Source organism: Diadema antillarum, unplaced genomic scaffold, assembly GCF_040938485.1.
Source record: "Diadema antillarum isolate AM-2024a unplaced genomic scaffold, OU_Dant_1.0 seq00000105_RagTag, whole genome shotgun sequence".
Taxonomy (NCBI): Eukaryota; Metazoa; Echinodermata; class Echinoidea; order Diadematoida; family Diadematidae; genus Diadema; species Diadema antillarum.
This window is the reverse complement of record NW_027271191.1, coordinates 1,061,439-1,082,517: the sequence shown is the minus strand read 5'-3', so window position 1 is coordinate 1,082,517 and position 21,079 is coordinate 1,061,439. Positions and strand designations below refer to the sequence as shown.

Genomic DNA, 21,079 nt, shown 5'->3' with positions numbered 1-21,079 from the left:
ATGCCCATGTTCACACTGAGTGACTTTCCATTATTTTGCAATATTTTGTTATGTTTCCCTACATGTCTTCACAAATTCATTTACTTTTATGATAAACTTTCTGAATACACCTCAAACAGACTCTAAAACATTTGTTCCTTTTTTCATCACCCTCATAGGTGTTCGTGACTGGGCTGCCTTCTACTGCTATGTGCTTCACTTTGCTGTTTTAGAGGTTAGCTCTGATCCTTGTATTTAACTACAAGCTGCAGATGTATAATGAATTTTATTACCTAAATTGCGTTACTGTGTTTTCACACCACTGAACATTTTTTTTTTAAAATGTCTGTATTTGTTTGATTGAAATACATTTAGTAGTGTGTAACACAGTATTGTCCTTACACCAAGATGTATACAATGTTATCAAACTTTTGCTTACTGTATACAGTTAGAACACTTGAATAATGAAGGTAATGACTTTATGGTCATGAAGATCTCTTGTCATTCTGATGATTTTTTTTTTTTTTTAATAGATAAAAGACCATTTCTAGCCTCGATCAGAGTGATCATTGTCCATCTTAAGCTTTCATGATAGTGACAATGTAACAAGCAATCTTGGTTACAACTTACTTAAGTGCTGCTAGGGCTAAGCACAAAGAAAATTTCAATTTTTTGGAAATCAAAGTTATTGCAGTTACCATTGCAACATTAATGAATGTCACAGTTAAATGTTATTTTTGTTGAGTTAGTGGTATCGTGCATAAAACAGTTACTAGATGATGCAATCATCTTTAAATGTTGTCAAACTTGATGACTGGAACCAGTTTCTGACACCATTTCCATGAATTCTTCCCATTGTAGGATGGATGTTCGCTTCAAGTTGGTGTATTTTCTATCCCAGGCTATCTATCACAGTGAGTTTTAGAACCATCCTCTCAATCATCTCAGTTATTCTTAGATTTAAACCATTCTTTGTCAGCAACACTTACATTTGTGAGCGTATGAAGGTCATCAGGGACTAAATCTTAGCTTTCACTGGGCTTACCCGACATAGCAGCAGCTACCTTTTACATTAACAGAATCCATTAACTAAAGTAGACACAAAGAACAGCTCAAAATACAGCATTAGACCCAGAAACAAGTATGACTGTGAATGCAGTAGTAACTTGATTGCAACTGTTTTGGGAGACACACTATGCATATTCTGTCTTTGATATTGCTTTTTGTTGATTTTTTTCAAACAGAAAAAAATGTTTTCATGCATGTATCTAATATTGATCAAGAAATAAGCATACAAGTGATTATCAGGGTTGTATTCTTTGTTCGAGAGGGTCTTCACATTTATTGATTTCATTTCATTAGTGAAGCACATATTAGTGAATTATTTCATGCATGTAACACTTCTGTATATCGGTATTCCTCTCTTAGCTTGTCAGTTGGTTATTTGTTCATGCCAAATGGAGTGAAATGCCCTCTCAAGTCAGTGGACATCTCATTACCCAAGCTGATGCCTGGTAACCAGCCTCCTGACAAATACAGCTTTACATTCAAAGTTGAAGGTGAGAGTGAAAATTTTCATTAGACCATCATCTGATACTTTATATTTACATTAATATTTTGTTCAAGTATGGTGTATTGTTACATGAGCATCACATAACACATGACATTATTCATACACGAAACAAGAAAAAAAAAATCTATCTTTGTTTCTGTGGCAAGTGCCACCACAAAGGGAGGTTACACATCCTGTAACATTTTAATATATAACATGCCATGCATGGCATTTATTGTGTACTGGGACTTTAAATAGTCATATACCATGTATAGCATATATTGTGCATTTGATATGCATTCAGTACATCACACACTTTGCATATCATTTATTGCGTTTTCAAATATGGCCAAAAGAATGAAAACAAGCAAACAAACAAACAATTTATTCTTGGTGTGATATTGTAATGAGACTGGCTAGTTTTACAAGGTATGTGTGTAGTACAAGTGAATACTGAATTGTTCATCTTCATCCACATGAGCAGTATGAAGTTAGAAAATACAAAGTATGAATAAGAACTGATGAGACATGTAGTTCTAGGAATTATTCAAATTTAATGTACTCATTTCTTTGTCATGCTTGAGAACGCATAATACCAATCATTCCAACTTCATTAAAAAGCTACAAAATTGGTTAATTCAATAGAATTTATTCTGCGTAGGCTCCCAACAAGTGCAAGAGAACTTTAATATATTGCAGCGCAGATTGTATAACGAAGTTTTTTTTTTTTTTTTTAAACTCTTGCTTGGGAAATGGTGTAATTCTACTAACTAATTATTAAATCTAAATGCATCTAAATGTTTGCAGATTTGTCAACAGCAAATATAGCTTGATTTCTTTTCTTTTTTTCCTTTAAATTCCCTGTACTTCAGATTAAGTATGTGTCTCGTGGACAAAAGTCCAAGATCAAAAAATTTTTATGACCAAATGAGTTTTGGAGTTTCAGTTGTGAGAATGAAATGTGTTCAAACATAGAAGTATTGCTTATCCTAAGCACGTCTATGGGGAATGCATCTTATGGCAAAAGCAACTTGTCCTCAACGGGTTAGATTGCATTGTGAATTTGTATCATTAGAATTGTGCCAGCTAGGTGTGTGACCATGCAAGTCTTGCATCCATCCATTAATACACCGTGCAGATGGCAGAACCTTTTGGGTGAGGGTGGAGGCAGAGTCAAACCCTGTCTTCTACATGGGACCACGCTGGGAAGTGAAGATTCATGAGCGGAAGGCTAAATTCACAGTGAATGGCATCAAAGGCTGGGGGATCTCTGAGATTCTGCACAGGTGAAAGGAAGCTTGTTTATTAAAGGAAGATGTTTTATTTTCACTATTGCTGGCATGTTTTTAGGAAATGTACAAAATATCAATGATAAGGTCAGTAATTACATGTTAATGTTTTGGAATAGCAAATCTTTCATTATTTTCTAGCTCTTGCCATGTACCCGTTTGACCCTTTTTGGAAGTGATGAGTTATGAAGTGTTGCTTGTATTTTACACCATTCAGCAGGTCAAATTGCTCGCAAGATGGAAGTAATGCAGAAAACATGATTTTGATATCTATTCCACTTTTTGGGGGAACAACTTGTTGAATCCTCATATAGACTTGTATGACGCATATACGGGTTCCTCTGCTGTAAGTATTCAACTATGAATGTATGTAATTACATCGTGTATTATACTTTGATATGAAAGTTCTATGGGGGTACAAATGTGCTTTTCCATTTTGGTTGCATGTTGAAAAATTCATCACTTGCAATGCATTCTGAGAATACAACATTGATTTCACTGTATGGATTTATTTGAATAATTCAGTATGAATCTGAACTGTTTGAATGGATGACATGAATCGTGAGAAATGAGATTTTGTCAGCATAAGATTTTGATATATAGTGCACATATATACACTTCTTTAATTTTGTACAGGTATGATGGTGGTAGACCAGAGGAGTATGGCAACAGAACCATGTCTCTTTTCAAGGAGCCAGGTGGGATGTTGTATTTCTTGTGGAAATCGACAGAAATCACCAGATATGTTTCCTCAGGATACATGCTTGTTGTAATATCCCCCTCAGAGAAAGATGAAATAACTCATTGCAGAAGTTCCACTAAACAGTATTCTGAAGATTTTATGAAGCAGTCAGGTGATACTGATCAAATCTAAAATTTCAACATTGATAGAGATATTACAAGCAAATCTAAATATATTCCTACTGGGTCTTTCATTAAAAAAAAAATAATTTGATATTGGAAATCATAAAATGAAATGAGGAAAAGTGAATATATTTTAATTTAATTTCATCAAAGTTGATGTGTTATTGTTGTTTTACAGAACAATACATGTGTATGTTTGCCAAAATGTAGTGAAAATAATTTTGGCTAGGAGGTTTCGAATCCTGACACTACGGGTTCAATAATTTATGTGTACAGTCACTCATATTATGGAGCCTGATATGATATACAAAGGCAGAGAACTCGACCTGGATGCATCAAATCCTGCACTGCTAGTTTAATTTCAAATTTCATCATTTTCCTTTTTTTTTTCCATTATTCTTACCATTCAAAAAATGGTCCTCCCTTTACTGGCCAAAGTGTTTGGTAGAACTATTTAGAATTTGCACCATAGCATGTGGTATGAATATTCAAAGAAATTTCATATGTTCTCATATCTGTCCCTTGGCCCCTAATATAGAAACTGCATGCAGCTGCCCCTCTTGAAATCACTGTGCCTACAGCCATCCTGGCATGTGGGTGAACAGTGTAGCATGTGTTTGTGTGCATGCAGGTGCCATTTGGAAAAATGTGAGGTTAAATTCCACAAAAACTTAAGTCGTGGAAGGGTTATTTTATTTGTAATTAACTGGTTTTTAATGCCTATAACCAATTAAAAGCAATAAATTGTCCATGAAAAAGTCAGTCTGGTATTAACCTGTTGAATACAAGCTGATTTTTCCTAACAAACGTTTCCCACAGACACCCGCCTTGAGTATACTCGGGACTAGTCTTCAACCGTTAAATAGCATTTGGCTGTTAAACTTCCCACAATGGGTTGAAACTATTTCCTTTTATTCCAAACCTTATCTCTCATATAACTTACATCATGTCATCTTTACCTATCTGTGTCCAAAATGAGTGAGAAAAATTCATGTGATATATATACTGTTTTTTACAGACTGCATGTTTGCTTTAATTCTCTCGTCTTTTTTTCTTGCACTCTTCTTGTTGTCTGCGTAATATCAGAACCTAGCAAGGAAGACGCAGATCAGTTGGTGCTTCCATTTGACTCAGTTGGCTGCCAGTCCCCCAAACTTGTAGGGGGCAAAGGGAGTCAGCTAGCTATACTCACCCACCTGAGTGAGAGCTCACAGCCCAAGGTAGGATGACAGTGTACATCAGTTGGAAAAATAAAAGCCAAATTTAAATTGAGACCACAACTACCTGGTATGACAATTGGGCAATTTTCTAATCTACCTATTATGGTTTTCTTTTTGAGAACATTTGCAATGATGAGCAAGGGAGGTTTACAGAATTTGAAAAAAGAAAGAAAGAAGAAGAAGGAATCACTGAGAATATGGACAGATGCAAGCGTTAATTCGACAACGCAATATACAATTGTAGACATTACAGAGATTTTTATCTTATTTTGGATTAACTGGACCCCTCTTGCATGAATGAAAGACTTGGTATGATAATAAATAACTTCCTAGATAACACTAATAGTGACTGCCATTGCAGCAGCTAATTAATTGTAATTTCCTACCATCCCTGTGACTGTCAGAGTTCTTTAATATGGTATATATATTTCACATATGTGGAGTATCATAGCCCACTAATCTATACTATGTCTTAAACATACAGTAGGTCTAAGGCTGTAGAGCTACACTGCAGACAGGTGGCTTTGTAAGTAGTAATGCAGATTTGTGGCAGATTCTACTTTTCAGGCATATAAAAAGGGAGACGGAGTGTTATTACTAATTTTGCATTTGTAGATACGGCCATGCATGATAAAAAAGAAATCTAAAGATTGATATGCCCTCATTAGTCTTGATGATTTAACTAGCTGTTAATTCATGTATTCATAATTATACCACACTAATTTTCTTTGTGTTCTGTTGTGATTTTTTTCCGTTTTTGTCATTCTTTATTGGAGTATGTTGTGCCTCCAGGATTCTGTCTCACAAGTGCTGCATTCCAGCTCCAGTTAAAGGTAATTGCAACTGTGAAGCTTCTTTTTTTTTTTTTCTATTGCCCAGAGAGTGTGGGTCAAAATACCTACTTATTATTATGCTTTGAATGCTTAGCTCAATGCTTGGTCCATTTTACTGCAGTCTATGATATGTACATAGAGCATACACCAGATACTTAGTAGTATTTTGTGCAGTTATTCATTCTCCACAAAGTTAGCATCTTATGGAGTGGAAATATGACAGAACAATTCACTGTAGAGGGATAACTGGAAAAAAATAAAAAAGGTAATGAAAGTCCTGGTTTACAGATGAACTTTAAAGATTTTCAGGAATTTCACCACTTGGTACATGAATAACAGGCCATTGCACAGATTACAGTAATTTTAAGAAAATTCAACTCGGAACAAGTGCAATCATTACCACTTTGCAAAGTTATAGTGTTTGTGAAATTACCAGTTCTTCAGAAAGATCTGACTTTATTTGATCTCATGTGATTCATGGATATGTTATGTCTGTAAAGGGCAACTGACTTATACAGTCTATCTAAATCTTCTTTAGAAATGTATTAAAGTGCATTCCTTTTCCCTTAAAATTGTAAATTGCAGGAATGTAAAAGGAAGCAATAGGCTTTGCATGTATACTTATTATAACCAAATTCTTGACATATTTTGATGTTTTACTTTCCTGGAAATTTATGTCTTGTAGTCACACCCTCAACTCGAAGAGGCTATAAGTGATCTGACTGAGGTCTCCAGTTTAGTTCAATCTGCCTACCTAGAAGACACATGTAACAGGTAACAGTGTTGATACAGAGCTGGGTTTTTAACTACCTTTAATAAAATTTGCAATTTTAGCGAGAATTTAATTTGATATTGTTTGATATTATTTCCCCAAGTGATATCAACTCCATGCTATGATCCTGAAATAGAATATAATATTTGTTTTATAAAATAACTAGAGAAGCACTCTGAGAATGCAGACCTCCACCAAGCAGCTACTTTTCACCAATGACCTTGTTCTTCCATAGAGATCAGTGATTTCCACCCATACGTGCATGCTTAAAATCGCCCGATTTCCCAATATATAGCCTTTTGTTACATCATCAACCCTTAGCTGCACGGCACGTCTCGCCCTAGCAGAAACTATAGCATGCACTTCAGTGCACGTTTGAAACCCTAAAAAATGTGCAGCTTAATTTCCCAAGTTCATTGAATCTACCTGCCCAAATATTTCAAATCCTTCATAAGATCCATGAAAATTTCTTGATCACTGCCAAAATTTATACATCTGTTCCTTATGTTATTCTCAACCTTTCCTGCAAGTTTCATCCAAATCCGTTTACAACTTTTTGAGTTATTTTGCACATGGACAAACAAACAAAGAAACCAGCGGTAATGAAAACATAACCTCCTCCCATGGCAGAGGTAATAAAATACACTTGAATTACATTTTACTCCGTCGATCGCGATCATGTCAGCCTATTTACACACGATAATACTTTAAATAAATTTTTGGCTATGTTGTCATGGAAATTTGCACTGAGATTGCATGGACAAAGGTGACTTCTTGTGCTGTGGAAACCAAGTGTTTAGAATATATGAACTACATGTGGCAATTGAACCAGGAGAGGGTGGTTTAGCACTATGGGGTAGTCTAGTACTATTGGGCCGTTTGGATACTATTTTGTAATTATTGAATTTATGACCCCAAATTCAACCAATCAGAATTGAGGATTCATAAAATGAGGTAAATAATGCACATCATAAAATAGTGATAAAGATCCTAATCAAATGATTGGTTTAGAGATATCATCTTTTCTGTGATATGAAAGCCCTACTTAACATTTCACCAGGCATTAGTTTGCGCCTACACTAATGATCACTCATCCACTTTCAGCTGCATTGCCTGTGAATTAAAAATGCGTTGCGATTATTTATGTGTGTGGTTCAGACAGCTTGAAGCTGATGTGGACCTAGGAATCTTGTAAAAATGTCTGCCACAGAATTTATATCATGTCACCATTTTATAAAATCAAGTAATGCACATTACTTGGTTAGGTGCTAGAAAAATTATCTGCCTGCTGTAACTCTTGCACAGTGCAAAACACATTACTGAACTACTAAAAAGCTACTGTCAGGTGAATGATTCTTACTAATGCCCTGTGGAATTTACTTTAAAAAAAATATTATTTGTAAGATTAGACTCACTATTTTAAATGAAACCAGCAAATTTTGTTTCCTTAACCCTAAAAAGACTGGGCTATTTTGGTAGCTCGAAAGACGGGGGGGGGGGGGGGGGGGGCCTCAAGGGCCCCCCTTAAGATCTCGGCCGTGGATCGCGCGATCGCCGTGGAACTTTGCACAATGGTAGTGTGCGATGTAATCTACAAGATCGTGTTTTTAAATTTTCCAAAATAGTCTTCTTTTATTTTATTTTTATTAATTATGATAATTTATGCGAGAAATCAGAATCTTTCATCTAAATCAGTAGATAAAGCTCCAAAAGTGCTCATTTTTGGTATAGTTATTCTTTGTGGCATTCTTAGCAAATGTACTTGAAAAAAATTCGGTATCAATTTATTTCTTATTTATTTTATTGTTTCATGAATTTCTTATGTATTTCTTTGTTTTTTTGACCTTTTGTTTTATTGTTTTTTGTAACAAAATTTGTCACAGACACTTTTTGAAGCATAATACTCCTAAAACAAACTGATTTTAGCCATTGAGAGTAAAAATAAGCATATTTATATGAACCATGTGAAAATCACATTTTTTAGCCATTTTTGGCCTCACGTGCATGTACAAAAAGTCATGTAACTTCAGAACCGTACCCCCAGGCGTCACAAATTTTGTGTCAAAATGTGCGGGAAACTCAAAAGAAAAAAGTCATGGAGCATCGCGGCGAGAGCATTGCGTGTTGCAGAGTAATCGTGCGAAATGTCGAGGGGGGGGCCTCCGAGGCCCCCCCCCCACACAGTGCAGTTAGGGTTAAATGTCTGTTAGAATGACTTCCCAAAAATGAGTGAACAATCACAGTTATTTTAAATTTTGTGCCTCTTTGGTCTTTTAAGCTGGTGACTGTGAAGGAAGGCTTGAAACATTACATGTGTATCAATGAATACGCTATTTTCATTGAGTTTCTGCTTTCTCAAAGCTCCAAATGAGAAAGCCCATCCGTCAGCAAAGATTTTATGTTTTAATCCAGTAACTCATCCTCCATATAGCATTTGTATTATATCCTTATCATTGTCTAAACAAACCTACTGTAATTCATAATTTCGTATATTCATACCATCTAATTTTTGGAGACATATAAAGTAAGCATAGCATGTTTCCGTGGCTGCCTTTATTCAGGGTGTGTTTTTCGTCTTCATTTAGGGTATGTGATTTGTTTGAGAGGACACCGCTATGCGCTGAGGTAAGACGTGCCCTGAGGCTGGAGCTGGACAGACTCTTTGGTCAGACTGTTGGGCAGCGAAGATTTGCAGTCAGGTCCTCTGCTACAGGTCAGTCAGTTAGATTGAAAAAAGAAAATACTTGTCACTCTGTAAAGGTGATAAGACATGCTTCTGTGATGTGTTTATTACTACTGCAATCTGTAGTTTCCATGGTCCTCAGAAAGCCTAATGGCATTCATCATTTTCATGACTTAAAGGAGAAAATATGCTTACACAAAACAGATAATATAATACAAAGTCTTTCTGTATTGAAGGTTGATGAATACAGTTCCGTGACATTTGCTCCGTTGACAATTGCTCTCATGAAATATGTGCACGATAAGCCAAACGTAAATTCTACCCACAAACATAACCCTACCCCTAATCTTAATCCTCACATCAAAGTAAGACCAGATCAATTGTTGCAGGAGCAAATGTTGTGTCACCGATGACTACACCAATATTCATGAAAGTTATATTCATTTATCAAACTTCTGCCTAAGTGCATTGCTTTTTACATACAGCCAATGAAAAATGACTTTTTAATTCAAATCAGCTCATAATTTTTAGTAGACCTATGATTGATTAGATTTTCATTGCAACTGATTGACAAGTTGCCCTACATCGACGTAAATAAGCACTGAATTGATCAGTGTTTTAGTAGTAGCCATGATAAAAATATCATGGGCGTACATACTCGAGCAGGATTCAAACCTACGACCTGATTACCGGACAGGCGTCATCTCCACTAGACCACCGAGCTTTAGCCCGACAGCAAGTGTTGGTTCTAATCCTTACAGCATGCAGCGGGTACTGCTTTGTTATTCAAATTCATGAAATTCTTCCGTCGAGATGTTCTCGACGGAAGAATTTCATGAATTTGATTAGATTTTGTTTGTTTGTTCATATACTAATTGTTGGGTTTTCCCAGACAAAAGAGTGTATGGGTTGGTTGTGGATGGGAGGGGATGAGGGTGGGGAAGCCTACAGCTGCCCCGCTTCCCATGATGAATTGAACATTTAACAGAAATAGAAAACTCTGAGATAAACTTAATCGTAAATGGCAAAATTTCTTTGAAGTCATCACCATAGTCAGGAATGTCCCAACATAACAATGACGTATACACGATATATGTGTCCCTTAGATCATCACAAAACCACCTAAAAAGTTGCCAGATATGTATTTTTATTCAAGGGGCAGATTCTGAAAAAGCAGACTCTAAGCTTTAGAATGATGTATAACTCACACAAGTGGACTTTCCCAATCTATCTAAATAGTGAAAATAGTGTGCACTTTCTGGAAGAGGCTTTGAAGTTATGGGTCTATTCAAATTTGCTGTACTCTGTGCAAGAATGGGACAAAAACAGGGTTTAAAACTCTGTACCAACCACAATGAAGGGATTATCAGATTGAGCAGAAATTTTCCAAACTTATTATTCTATTCGTGGCTGATGCCAACTTTCAATGCAGGAGTGTGAATTTTTTTTTTTTTTTTAAACAAATGAAAAGAAGGGGCCTCTAAGACATACCTAATCACACTATTCTACTAAAAGTGTTCCAGAAAAACTGCAAAAAGTACAATTTCTGATTCATTTCATGATCCCAAACTTAAGAATTTTTGAGAAGAGGAATTGCTCTTTTAGAAAACAAGACAAAACTAAAGATTGACTAGGTTAACCCATTTCAGCTATTTGAATCCTCATGTACAATCAGGATGCTCAACTTTGTTGGTGTTGTGATGCATGGTCACATATATACGTGATGGAATTCAAAGAAACGGTAAGATGGATGTTCTTCCTTGCTTGTCCAGGTGAAGACACTTCTGAGATGTCTGCAGCTGGTCAGCTGACCACCATCCTTGGGGTCAAAGGTTATGACAAGGTATGGAGCATTTGATTAGAATCTGGAAAGGCATACATGTTTATTAAGGGAAACTTGCTGGTTCATTATCCAAAATAGGTACAGTGGTAGAAGCTTCTTTGGGGGTATCCAGGCCTGAGTTCCACTGCCTGTAATGTTGTGCCTGCTGCTGAACAGCCAGGTTGCTGGTGTTCCTAAACATCTGGTGCCTCCTTCACCTACTTCTCACTCCCTCTCTCTCTCTTGTAGCTCTGCTAGTGCTGTATAGAGTTCATCAGCAGCATGCTTCCTCTCTGCAAGGCTGGAAGTTAACTGCCCTTGGTTTTTAATACCCTGCTATCCTGTAGAGATTGCTTTGTGTGCCATGCCTCAATCCACCTTTTTATACCCCCGCCCTTCCTCAGTTTTCAACCGATTCCCATAAAACTTGGCACAGATGTGTGCCTTGGGTTGTAGATGTGCAAGACGTATTTTTTGACAGTACCCAAAAGTACGTTGCCATGGTAACGGCATATTATGGGAAAAAATGGGTACAAATCTTGCGTCGCGAACTCCTCCCACAGTTTTTGATCAATTTTTATGAAATTAGGTACAGATGTTCATCTGAATATGTTAATGTGCAAGACACATATTTCCGCAGTGGCAAAAAGTGCGTTGCCATGGTAACGGCATGTTATTGGTAAAATATAGGGCAAAATGCTTCATGGCAAAACTGCTTCATCAGTGTTCTTCCAATTCTCATGGAATTCATATTGAATGTTTGTCTTAGGATATAGGTCAGCATGACACATTTCTTGACAGTGACAAAAAGTATGTTGCCATGGTAACAGCTCACATATTATGAGCCAAAATGATGGAAAATTTTGTGTTGCAAACTACTTCCTCAGTTTTTGCCCAATTTCCATGAAACTTGGTACAGATGTGTGCCTTTGGTTGTAGATGTGCAAGACGCATTTTTCGACAGTACCCGAAAGTACGTTGCCATGGTAACGGCATATTAATGGCAGAAGATCAAGGAAAGATCTTGCGGATTTAACTACTTCCTCAGTTTTTTTACCAAAGCTTATGAAATGTTGTTTCGCGGGGGTATAACCAGTCGCTGTAGCGACATTTCTAGTTGTCTTTGGAGCAGTGACCACACTTGCATTAGTTGGCCTGAGAATTCCCTACTTGCCACATTGGCCCGAATTCACGAAAGTGGTACAAATGAAACCATGGTTTAAACCATGGACAAAAATTATGGAGCGCCAAGTGTCGCATGGAATATTGCATTACGAAATCAGTCATTTCATCGATGAAATGATTATTTTTAACGAAATGACAACATTTTGTAACTAAATTAACATTTCGTCCACGAAATGATAATTTCAGTAAAAAAACGGTCATTTTGTTGACAAAATGACCAATTTCGTAATGAAATATTCCGTGTGACACTTGGTGCTCCATGGTTTTTGTCCATGGTTTAAACCATGGTTTCATTTATACCACCTTCGTGAATATGGGCCATTCTGTACAACCTCTATGATTTTCTTGTACCTGAAAAAGAAGAAGAAAAGACTTTTTTTACTATATTAACACAGATATAGGAAGTACAAATGAAGAACATTCTGTATGGGTCACTGTCCTACACTAAATTATGCGCTGAATTGGAAGTAGGGCAATCAAACTACGATCATGTATGTAATAACTTGTCATTAGAATAACGACCAAGTATTTGATAATTTGGTATTCAATACAAATGCCTGCTGTGTGCATCCAAGTCCTGAGTGACAGGATATACATGTATATCAAGGTGACACTGACTATGTGCCAATCGCTGGACAACATCTTGGCTTGTTTCAAAGATGTCGCATGTAGACAATTCTGTTTAATCCACGTTTACTTTGTAGAATCTATATTTGTAATATGTAAAAAAAGATTTGACAAAACCAAGTGTTTTGACTTTGGTAATTTACACTGCAGATAATTGAAGCAGTACAACAGTGCTGGGCATCTCAGTTTTCTTTTCAAGCTGTACAGTATCGCAGGTAAGCCAGCTACAAGCCTCATTAAACACTTGGTTTGTTAATTGTTGTTATGTAAACAGTAGTTTAACCATACTTACAGTTAGTTACAGAACATTAGTATCTTTAATAATAATAATTATTTGACAAATTTGTATAGCGCAGCTACTATGTAAATGTACTCTACTGCGCTGTGATGTAACTTTACTTGTAAACTATGCTATATATATCTTGTGATCGTAATGCTTCTGTTTTCTATTGCACAGATAAAAAGGTTTGGTGTATAGCATCATACCCCCTGTTTTATTTTGCTGGACTTGACAGTGATGAAAGAAGTAATAATGTTTTGATGTGATTCTTTTGTTTGTGAGGATTCCATTAATACAATATGTTTTACATTATTCTATGGTAAAGAAAATTCATTCCATGTGTTGCAGGATGACAAGGTGAACACTTGTATTCTGTATTTGTGCTTTCTGGATGTAGTTTACCTCATGTGAAGATCTCTAATACTTTCCTCCATCAGGCAGAGAGGTCAGATGGTGGAGTCAACCATGGGTGTTGTTGTCATGGAGATGGTTCCCTCAGAGGCATCAGGTATGAAAAGAGCCCTCTAAGTGACTTGTAGTCATTGAACCACTACTGTGCTGATTTTTGTTGGCTGAAAATGCCCTGAAGCAGGATTTCATTGTTATGACAGAGAAAGAGACTGTTATCTATCAATGGGACAAATGTCCCAACCATTCTGAATTTTGAGGAAAGAATCTGAATTTTGACCATTCCCAGCTCTCGTTTCAAAAGGAATTTCCTATTTTTATTGATGATTTCACTACACACTCCTATGGAAACTGTTCTTTCTTTCCTATGTTTGAGCTATGAAGTCATCCCTATTTTTCAGTCAGAAAGGTTGGGAGGTCCGAATGGGATGTTCTTACATCCTATTCTGTATCTCATTTACATGTTTGTTTGTTTGTTTGTTTTTGCATCATCTTGCTGCAATGTTGATTTTGAAGAAGACCTGATATTGTGTACATATATAATGCACATTACATAGCATTAGTAAGAATTATCAACCTCATAGAATGTTTGGACTCTTTAGAAATTACGGAGGGTGATAAGAAATGAAGATTAAGAATCTAGACAGGTAAAGAAGAATGGATGAATAAACATAGAGAAACAGAGTATTCGCAAAAATGACTCACAATCGTTTAAGTCTTGCATTATTTCCTTGTGTGTGCTTCCGGCATGAGAATTAGAGAGAAGCAGTTAAAATGTGAAATTGTAAAATGATGTATTCTTCTTTCAAACAAAATAGGTGTACTCTTTGGACAAGACCCAGTGGATGGGAATCCAGCTATTGTTCTCATCAATGCGAACTATGGTCTTGGAGAGGTAGGTCTAACATTGACCGTGGAAAACTCTTAATGTGATGCTGACCTTATGTTTATCAGTTTCAGTGTTTTACTTGCACCAAGAATGTACCCTCAAGGTCTGGTCTGTTGGAGGGGGGGGGGGGGGCAGCAGAAATTATGTTGACAACCATGACACCTCCAATTACATCTGACAATTATTCTTTCATTACAGTCAGAGTTAGTTGAGTGTTAGTTAGGTAAACATTAACTATTACCCTGTCCCACACAAAGTGTGTATGGGTATCACTGTTTGCTCTGTAGCTGGGTCATTACAGTGATGATGTTCATACGAAAATGTAATGTGTTTGCTTCTCTGTCACAATCACTTTGTTGTTATTGTTCCGTCTTCTACTACTGCAACAAACTTCAACTCGTACCAAACTTGTGAATTGATTCAGTCTGTTGTGTCTGGTATGGCTGATCCGGACACCATCATGCTGCGCAGGAAAGACAACATCTTTGCCATAGAGAAGATAGAAGTTGGATCTAAGCAGAAAGCAATCCTGATGGAAGGTTAGTAGTTTACTTGAGTCACTGAATGGAGTTGTGTTAGACAAAAGAAACAAGCAAAAGCTTTGAAAAATAATGTCTTGGTAGGAAGTATGTACACATAATTTATTTATGTGATAAAGAATGATATATGAAAAGAGGCCTTTTACAAGGCTGAAAGCTGTAGGGAGAAAGAAAGTTTTTTTTTTTTTTTTTTAAAGTAACGCTTATTTAACAATATAAGCAGAAAGTGCACATATGCACATGAATCAGAATGCTAATTCTGCACTTCTATTACCATAGAATTACTATCAACCTTAAAAATTGATTAAAAAAAAAAAAATCAGTGCCAGTTCTACTTTAATTTGTAATTTTACGAAGTCATTGCTTAGTTGAAAAGCTGTATAGTTCACATTTAGAAGCTTGTAAGAGGCTTCTCCTATTGTTTTCGTAAATTACACATCACCTTCAGATTATAAAGATTTAACAGTGTACGTTGTGTACAAATATATGTTGTGTAATGTGGGATCATTGTTGTTTCTTATTTGGTAATGTATCAATTTTATTGAATTGTATATATATTTCCGTTTAATGATATTTATACTTCTTGACGTAATGGTCGAGTTGAAATAAGCCTTTGACTATGACTTATTAAGGCCAAGTGTTTGGCTTCTGAGAGGTTGATCATTGTTTGAGATTAATTGCAGTCATATTCAGAATTGTAGCAGAAGAGTCATTGTAATACAATGCAATTCTACTTCATTAATATTGACGATCCTCATTAGATGCAGGTGGAACTGTCACAACGGATATTACTTCACCTGAATCAAAGAAGGCTTGTATCTCTGACCAAGTTGCTCTGGATCTGGCTGAAATAGCCCTGAAGGTAAGGATAGAAACAACAAGTCATTGGTTCAATGTCGGGCAACAAGTCATTGGTTCGATGTCGGGAAGTGTTTACTTTGTCAACGCCTTGAGTGTGTGGAAGACTGGGTGCACCATTTGCCAGAGGCAAGCATGTCCACTGGGTTGCTTCTGGTTCGTCCTGTTGGAAAGTACAACATGAGATCTAGCATTTGGTACATTTGTACACATTTCCTGGTTGATATATAGTATGTCAGTGACATTAACAATGGTCCACATACTTTTTGATATGTTCTTTCTTGCAAGATATCTGCACTATACTCCAGCTACAAATGAATGGTGTTGTGAGGGCAAGATTGCGGGAACCCAAAACAATGAACCAGTTCTTATAAGAAGATACGTATACACAAACTAAAGGAGGAAATTGATTTATCACCTCTTACCTTGTTCTAAAACTTTATAAAACATCACAACAAATTGTGTAGCAGTATTGACTTACAATCCTAGTGACGACATTTGATATCATGGTCCCTTCATGGTCACAAGAAAATGTAGCGGACTTATTTGAATATAGTATATTTGTACAAATGGGTAGAAACATACACTGGCTAAAAAGGATTAAAGTGAATTATTGCCCCGTACCTTCAGTCATGAAATTATGCCAGTGACTTTGATATCTGCTACAATCCCAATGACAATGTTTAACATTACAGTCCACCAGGGTTGCCAGAAAATTTCACAGCATTGCCAACACAGAGGGTTATTTCCACTCAAGAACTTCCACCCTGTGATAGAGAGATAATGAAAATTGATCCTGCCACAACTAAATTTGATTGACCCTGGAGCTCCAATCCCCCCCCCCCAAAAAAAAAACACACAACAAAACAAAACAAAACAAAACAAAACAAAACAAAACAAAACAAAACAAAACAAAACAAAACAAAACAAAACAAAACAAAACAAAACAAAACAAAACAAAACAAAGAAAGAAAGGAAGAAAGAAAAAAGTACCGAGAATAGATATATTTGTGTGTGGGTGAATTTTAAAATTTAATTTGATTCAACAAAATATGAATTATACAAGGGAACTTACAACAGGTGACGATTTGGGTAAGCCCTGCCTTTTAAACAAGTTCAGTGTCCTCTATATGTTGTTGCCCTGTCCATTCAATCCTGATGGCATGAGCTAATTTTCTCATAAAACTCCCTTGCATTGTGTGACCCAGCAAGTCTTCTTGCAGTCATGGCAAAAAGGCACCAGCCCAACCCCACTATCAAATTACATACCAGTGCATGGGTCTCATTCCCTCCATAGAACAGGGCAGTTGCATCAAGTTTGAATTTGTCACAGAGCTCAGATGAGGGTCAAAGCCCCAAGCTCTTGTTCTTTTTGATAGCATTAAAATACAACTGAAGCCATTTTGCATTTTCTTTGTTTTATGTCCTGCTGTATTTGATAATGATTCTGACGAGAAAATGATACATTAAACTTAAAAGCTATTGGAGCTCTCTTTCTTTCTTGTATGTTGCAAAAAGGTTTAACATGTATTTACCAGTATCCCTTGACCTGTGTCTATGAAATTCTTGCTAGCTGGAAGAGAAGTTTGGTGACTCTCGGGACATTGAGTGGGCTTACTGCAAGGGAATCATCTACTTGTTGCAGGTAAATGCCTCGAAAGTCTAAGTGTTTTTGCTGAAGTCAAATAATTATTGATCATGTGTTATTTATTCACAGCCTGTCTTATTCAATAAGGGCTGGCATAGCATTGGTTGAGATGAGTATTGCGCTTTTCACTTAATTCGAGATACTAAGCAACCAACCACTATGAAATGTTAGAGAGCATTCCATTGTAAGAGGAATTCAAAATTTATTTGATGAAAATCAGTTTTGATATGGGTGAGATATCCAAAAACAAAGTAAAACAAAGTGATCCTGATATACAATATAAGGTGGGCTCCATCTCATAGGATACCTTTGTTTTGGATATCTTAGCCATTTCAAAACCATTTTTCATCAAATAAGCTTTGAATCCCTCTTAAAATTATGTACTCTTTCATATTTCATTAGAGGTTTCTCATTATCTCAAAAAAAGAAAAGTCAGAAACCTGAGGCTCCATCTCAACCAAAACGATACCATCCTTTTAGTTGTAGATGAACTATGGCTTTGATTCTCCTTGGCATGGTAATGGCATATACTATGACAGGAAAGAATCAGGGCAAAGTGTACACGACAATGCTTCTTTGGTTTTTAAACTATCCGAATGTAAAGCTGGACTTGAGGGAAATACTGCAGTTTGGAGTATCAATCACTTGAAGTAATTATGGCTGTAAGAAAAATGCTCTGCCGATGTCAGTATGAAACAAAGAGTGAAGTTGAATGTTCAAGTATATTTGATCCGTCATGTTTGTAATCCTTACCTGTGTGAGCTACACAGTGAACAGGAGTGCTGCATTTTATGCCTCAAGCACAAAGTAACTTGGTTTGTTTCAGCGCCACAGTGATATCGTGGCAAATTTCAAATCCGCCAATTTTTTTTTGCTAAGCAGAAGTATTGACTCCGCGAGTGGAGGTATGTATACAAGGTTTGAACATAAAGCAGTCGGGAACATGAAAAAGTTCTCATCCAAAACAAGTTCAACCATCATTGCTCCTTTGTGTTCCATGGTCTTTGTGCAGGCTCGTCCAATCACAACTGTTGATATGCTCACTGACTATGACCTCATGCATGAGTTTGATACCGGTCTCTCAACTGAGAATGAATGGTTAACAAGCTGCAACATCCAGTGAGTCTATTAACCAAATAGTTCAATCTTCAGTACATGTGTCAATAGGATGATATTCTTCCATCAAGACATCTCTCTTGATACCCCCATCAATGAAACACTCATTCATTTATATAACACATTTCTGACTTGCTGTTATTGCAGGGGCTCGTGCAATTAGTAGTACACATCATTCAAATCTCAATCCTTTGGTATACACATGTACAGGCTTCCAAGCAAATATGTTCATTATACATTATACCATCTTTGTTTCATGATTGGTCTGTTCTTTAAATAGTTTTGTGTGAACTCTTTCACTGAAATCTCGTATTATTTTGTATTTTATTATGTGCTTGATAGAGATTGTGCTTTGTTTTTTTTTAAAGAATTTGAAAATAAATTATGATTAAACAAGACAAAATACTGGCTTCCACCACATAACATCATGCCAGGGAGCCTGTATTAAAATGCATTGGTCTAATGTAGCTTGTTCTCTCTTGCAGCCAAAAAGGAAAATAGTTAACATGAAAGCCCACACTCACACAATATATAAACCACATGAAAGCTAAAAATGACAAAAAGCAAGTTACTAGCTTACAGTTGGTATATGAAGGTACAGCAGTTTTTGTTGAATGAAATATTGGAGTTCTTTGGGAGGAAAATACTTGAGATTTAAATGTGATATTATGATATCTGGTAAGGACAGTACAAAAAGTCACAGTGGTTGTTACATATCTTTTGATGTTGTTTTTTCTTTCGATGTAAATGACCTGTAGATGATGACCTGTGTAAATGATTTGTAGGTGTGTTTATTGTTGAGTGCATGTAATCTTATGGGATATTAAAAATATGTATCAAAACTGGTTCCTGCATCAAATCTCTGTCGAGAAACCTATTTTCAAAAAGCACATTTCATATTCCCCTGTAGTTATTACTGAAGACAGGTTGGAGTGTATTTTGATACAGTGGCATGAAAAATGTCATGATATGTGCTCTGAGTTATATTAGTATTCATTCAATTATCAACCACTGCTTGTTAAACTGCAGAGATGACTTACTGTAGAAGCAGAAATTTTAGTGCGAGTAACTTCTGCACTTGCCCCTATAAGATGAATTTCACTTGATTCTCTTTTTGAGGAATCAAGTTTGTATTACGTATGACAAGTTTTTATTTTGGCACTAGTTTCATGTTACAAGTACAAATTGTGTGAAAATTTCCACTTTGGCAGTACTGAAGTCAAACATTTTTTTTTGGACTATCATTAGCTCATGCCCTCATATATTTAATACATACATACGTACATACATACATACATTCGTCTGTGTGTGTGAAGGCCGGGCCCATTGTCATGTGTCTGCAGATGTGTCTAGATGAATTGCCATACTGAAAGGCCCATTCTGAACACTGAAAGCCCTTCTGGTAATTAAAAAGAGTAACAATTATTTGTCTCTCCCTTTTTACTTTTTTGTTGTTGGTAAACCTGAGAATTTTGATAAATAATAATGTCAAGGGAAGATGATATTAGACTAGTGGGCGTTTACTTACAAGTGTAAATGTGACATATTGTACTTCTGACATGTAGGTGGTGGTTGGGGCGGGGGGGGACTTTCACCAAGCATTGATGATATCAAAGTGTGTTCTCTTATGTTATCTTCTCCAGAGAAATGATGCCAGGTTCAGTGACTCCATTGACAAACAGTGTCTTCACCTCAGCTATCGACTGGAGTCTACAGGTGAGCCAGTGAGAATATCTTATCCACAGCCACATTGCATTGATACCTAAATTGATCCCAAGCATTGTGTGTCGCTGGCATTCAGCCTGTGAGAATCACTAATTTTCATACTCAAACACCAGTCAGGAGCTGATCGATATTCCTGTCTTCCCCTCAAACCTAAATTGATCCCAAGAATCAGATGTTACTGGCTATCAGCCAGTGAGAAGCACTTGTATTCACATGAAAACACCAGACAGGAGCAAATATGTTTAAGTAGAATGGAACTGGTAGAGCGCATACCTCCACCAATCAGCTCATTTCCACCCATGATACACTCATGCTGAAAATCGCTCAATGTCCTAATATAGAAGCCTTTTGTTTTTATATAAATCATCAGCTTCCAGCTACGCGGTGCCTGCCAGAGCAGAGCATGTGCTTTAGAGCGCATAGGCAAACCTCAAATATGTGCAGGTTGAACTCCCAAGTTCATTGACCCTAACTGTCAAAAGATTTAAAAAAAAAAAAATTGTCTGGCCTTAGTCATGTGTCAAGCTTCAATGACCTGGGGCTTGCAATTTGCAAAAATAGCAGCAAGATGGAAAACAAGAGCAAAACTAGCAATAGTGGAAGGAGGAATTAGAGGCAACACCACATTGTGCTGAGGATGCCAAATTGCAAAACAAAGGAAAAGGGTAGAGCAACAGTGGAGAGTGAGCTAGGGGTGTGTCTGCCTGTTATCTGCAGCATTTCAACCTGTATTGAAGTGCATGTGGGCATACATTGTTTGAGTAATAGAGTTGAATCAAGAATGAGGCCT

General features: G+C 36.6%; 1 protein-coding gene across 1 annotated transcript in view; it reads left to right on the top strand.

Moving 5' to 3' along the window:
- Positions 1 to 21,079, top strand: part of LOC139726922 (rifampicin phosphotransferase-like) — a 67,407-nt gene that overhangs the window by 18,750 nt on the left and 27,578 nt on the right. The window contains exons 7-24 of the mRNA XM_071637911.1: positions 159 to 214; positions 841 to 893; positions 1,408 to 1,538; positions 2,670 to 2,817; positions 3,457 to 3,518; positions 4,771 to 4,904; positions 5,681 to 5,737; positions 6,423 to 6,511; positions 9,095 to 9,222; positions 10,965 to 11,035; positions 12,977 to 13,041; positions 13,544 to 13,614; positions 14,333 to 14,409; positions 14,828 to 14,942; positions 15,704 to 15,804; positions 17,374 to 17,445; positions 18,461 to 18,567; positions 20,208 to 20,280. Coding sequence (XP_071494012.1) covers positions 159 to 214; positions 841 to 893; positions 1,408 to 1,538; positions 2,670 to 2,817; positions 3,457 to 3,518; positions 4,771 to 4,904; positions 5,681 to 5,737; positions 6,423 to 6,511; positions 9,095 to 9,222; positions 10,965 to 11,035; positions 12,977 to 13,041; positions 13,544 to 13,614; positions 14,333 to 14,409; positions 14,828 to 14,942; positions 15,704 to 15,804; positions 17,374 to 17,445; positions 18,461 to 18,567; positions 20,208 to 20,280 — 1,610 coding nt within the window. The remainder of the gene's footprint in view (positions 1 to 158; positions 215 to 840; positions 894 to 1,407; positions 1,539 to 2,669; positions 2,818 to 3,456; positions 3,519 to 4,770; positions 4,905 to 5,680; positions 5,738 to 6,422; positions 6,512 to 9,094; positions 9,223 to 10,964; positions 11,036 to 12,976; positions 13,042 to 13,543; positions 13,615 to 14,332; positions 14,410 to 14,827; positions 14,943 to 15,703; positions 15,805 to 17,373; positions 17,446 to 18,460; positions 18,568 to 20,207; positions 20,281 to 21,079) is intronic.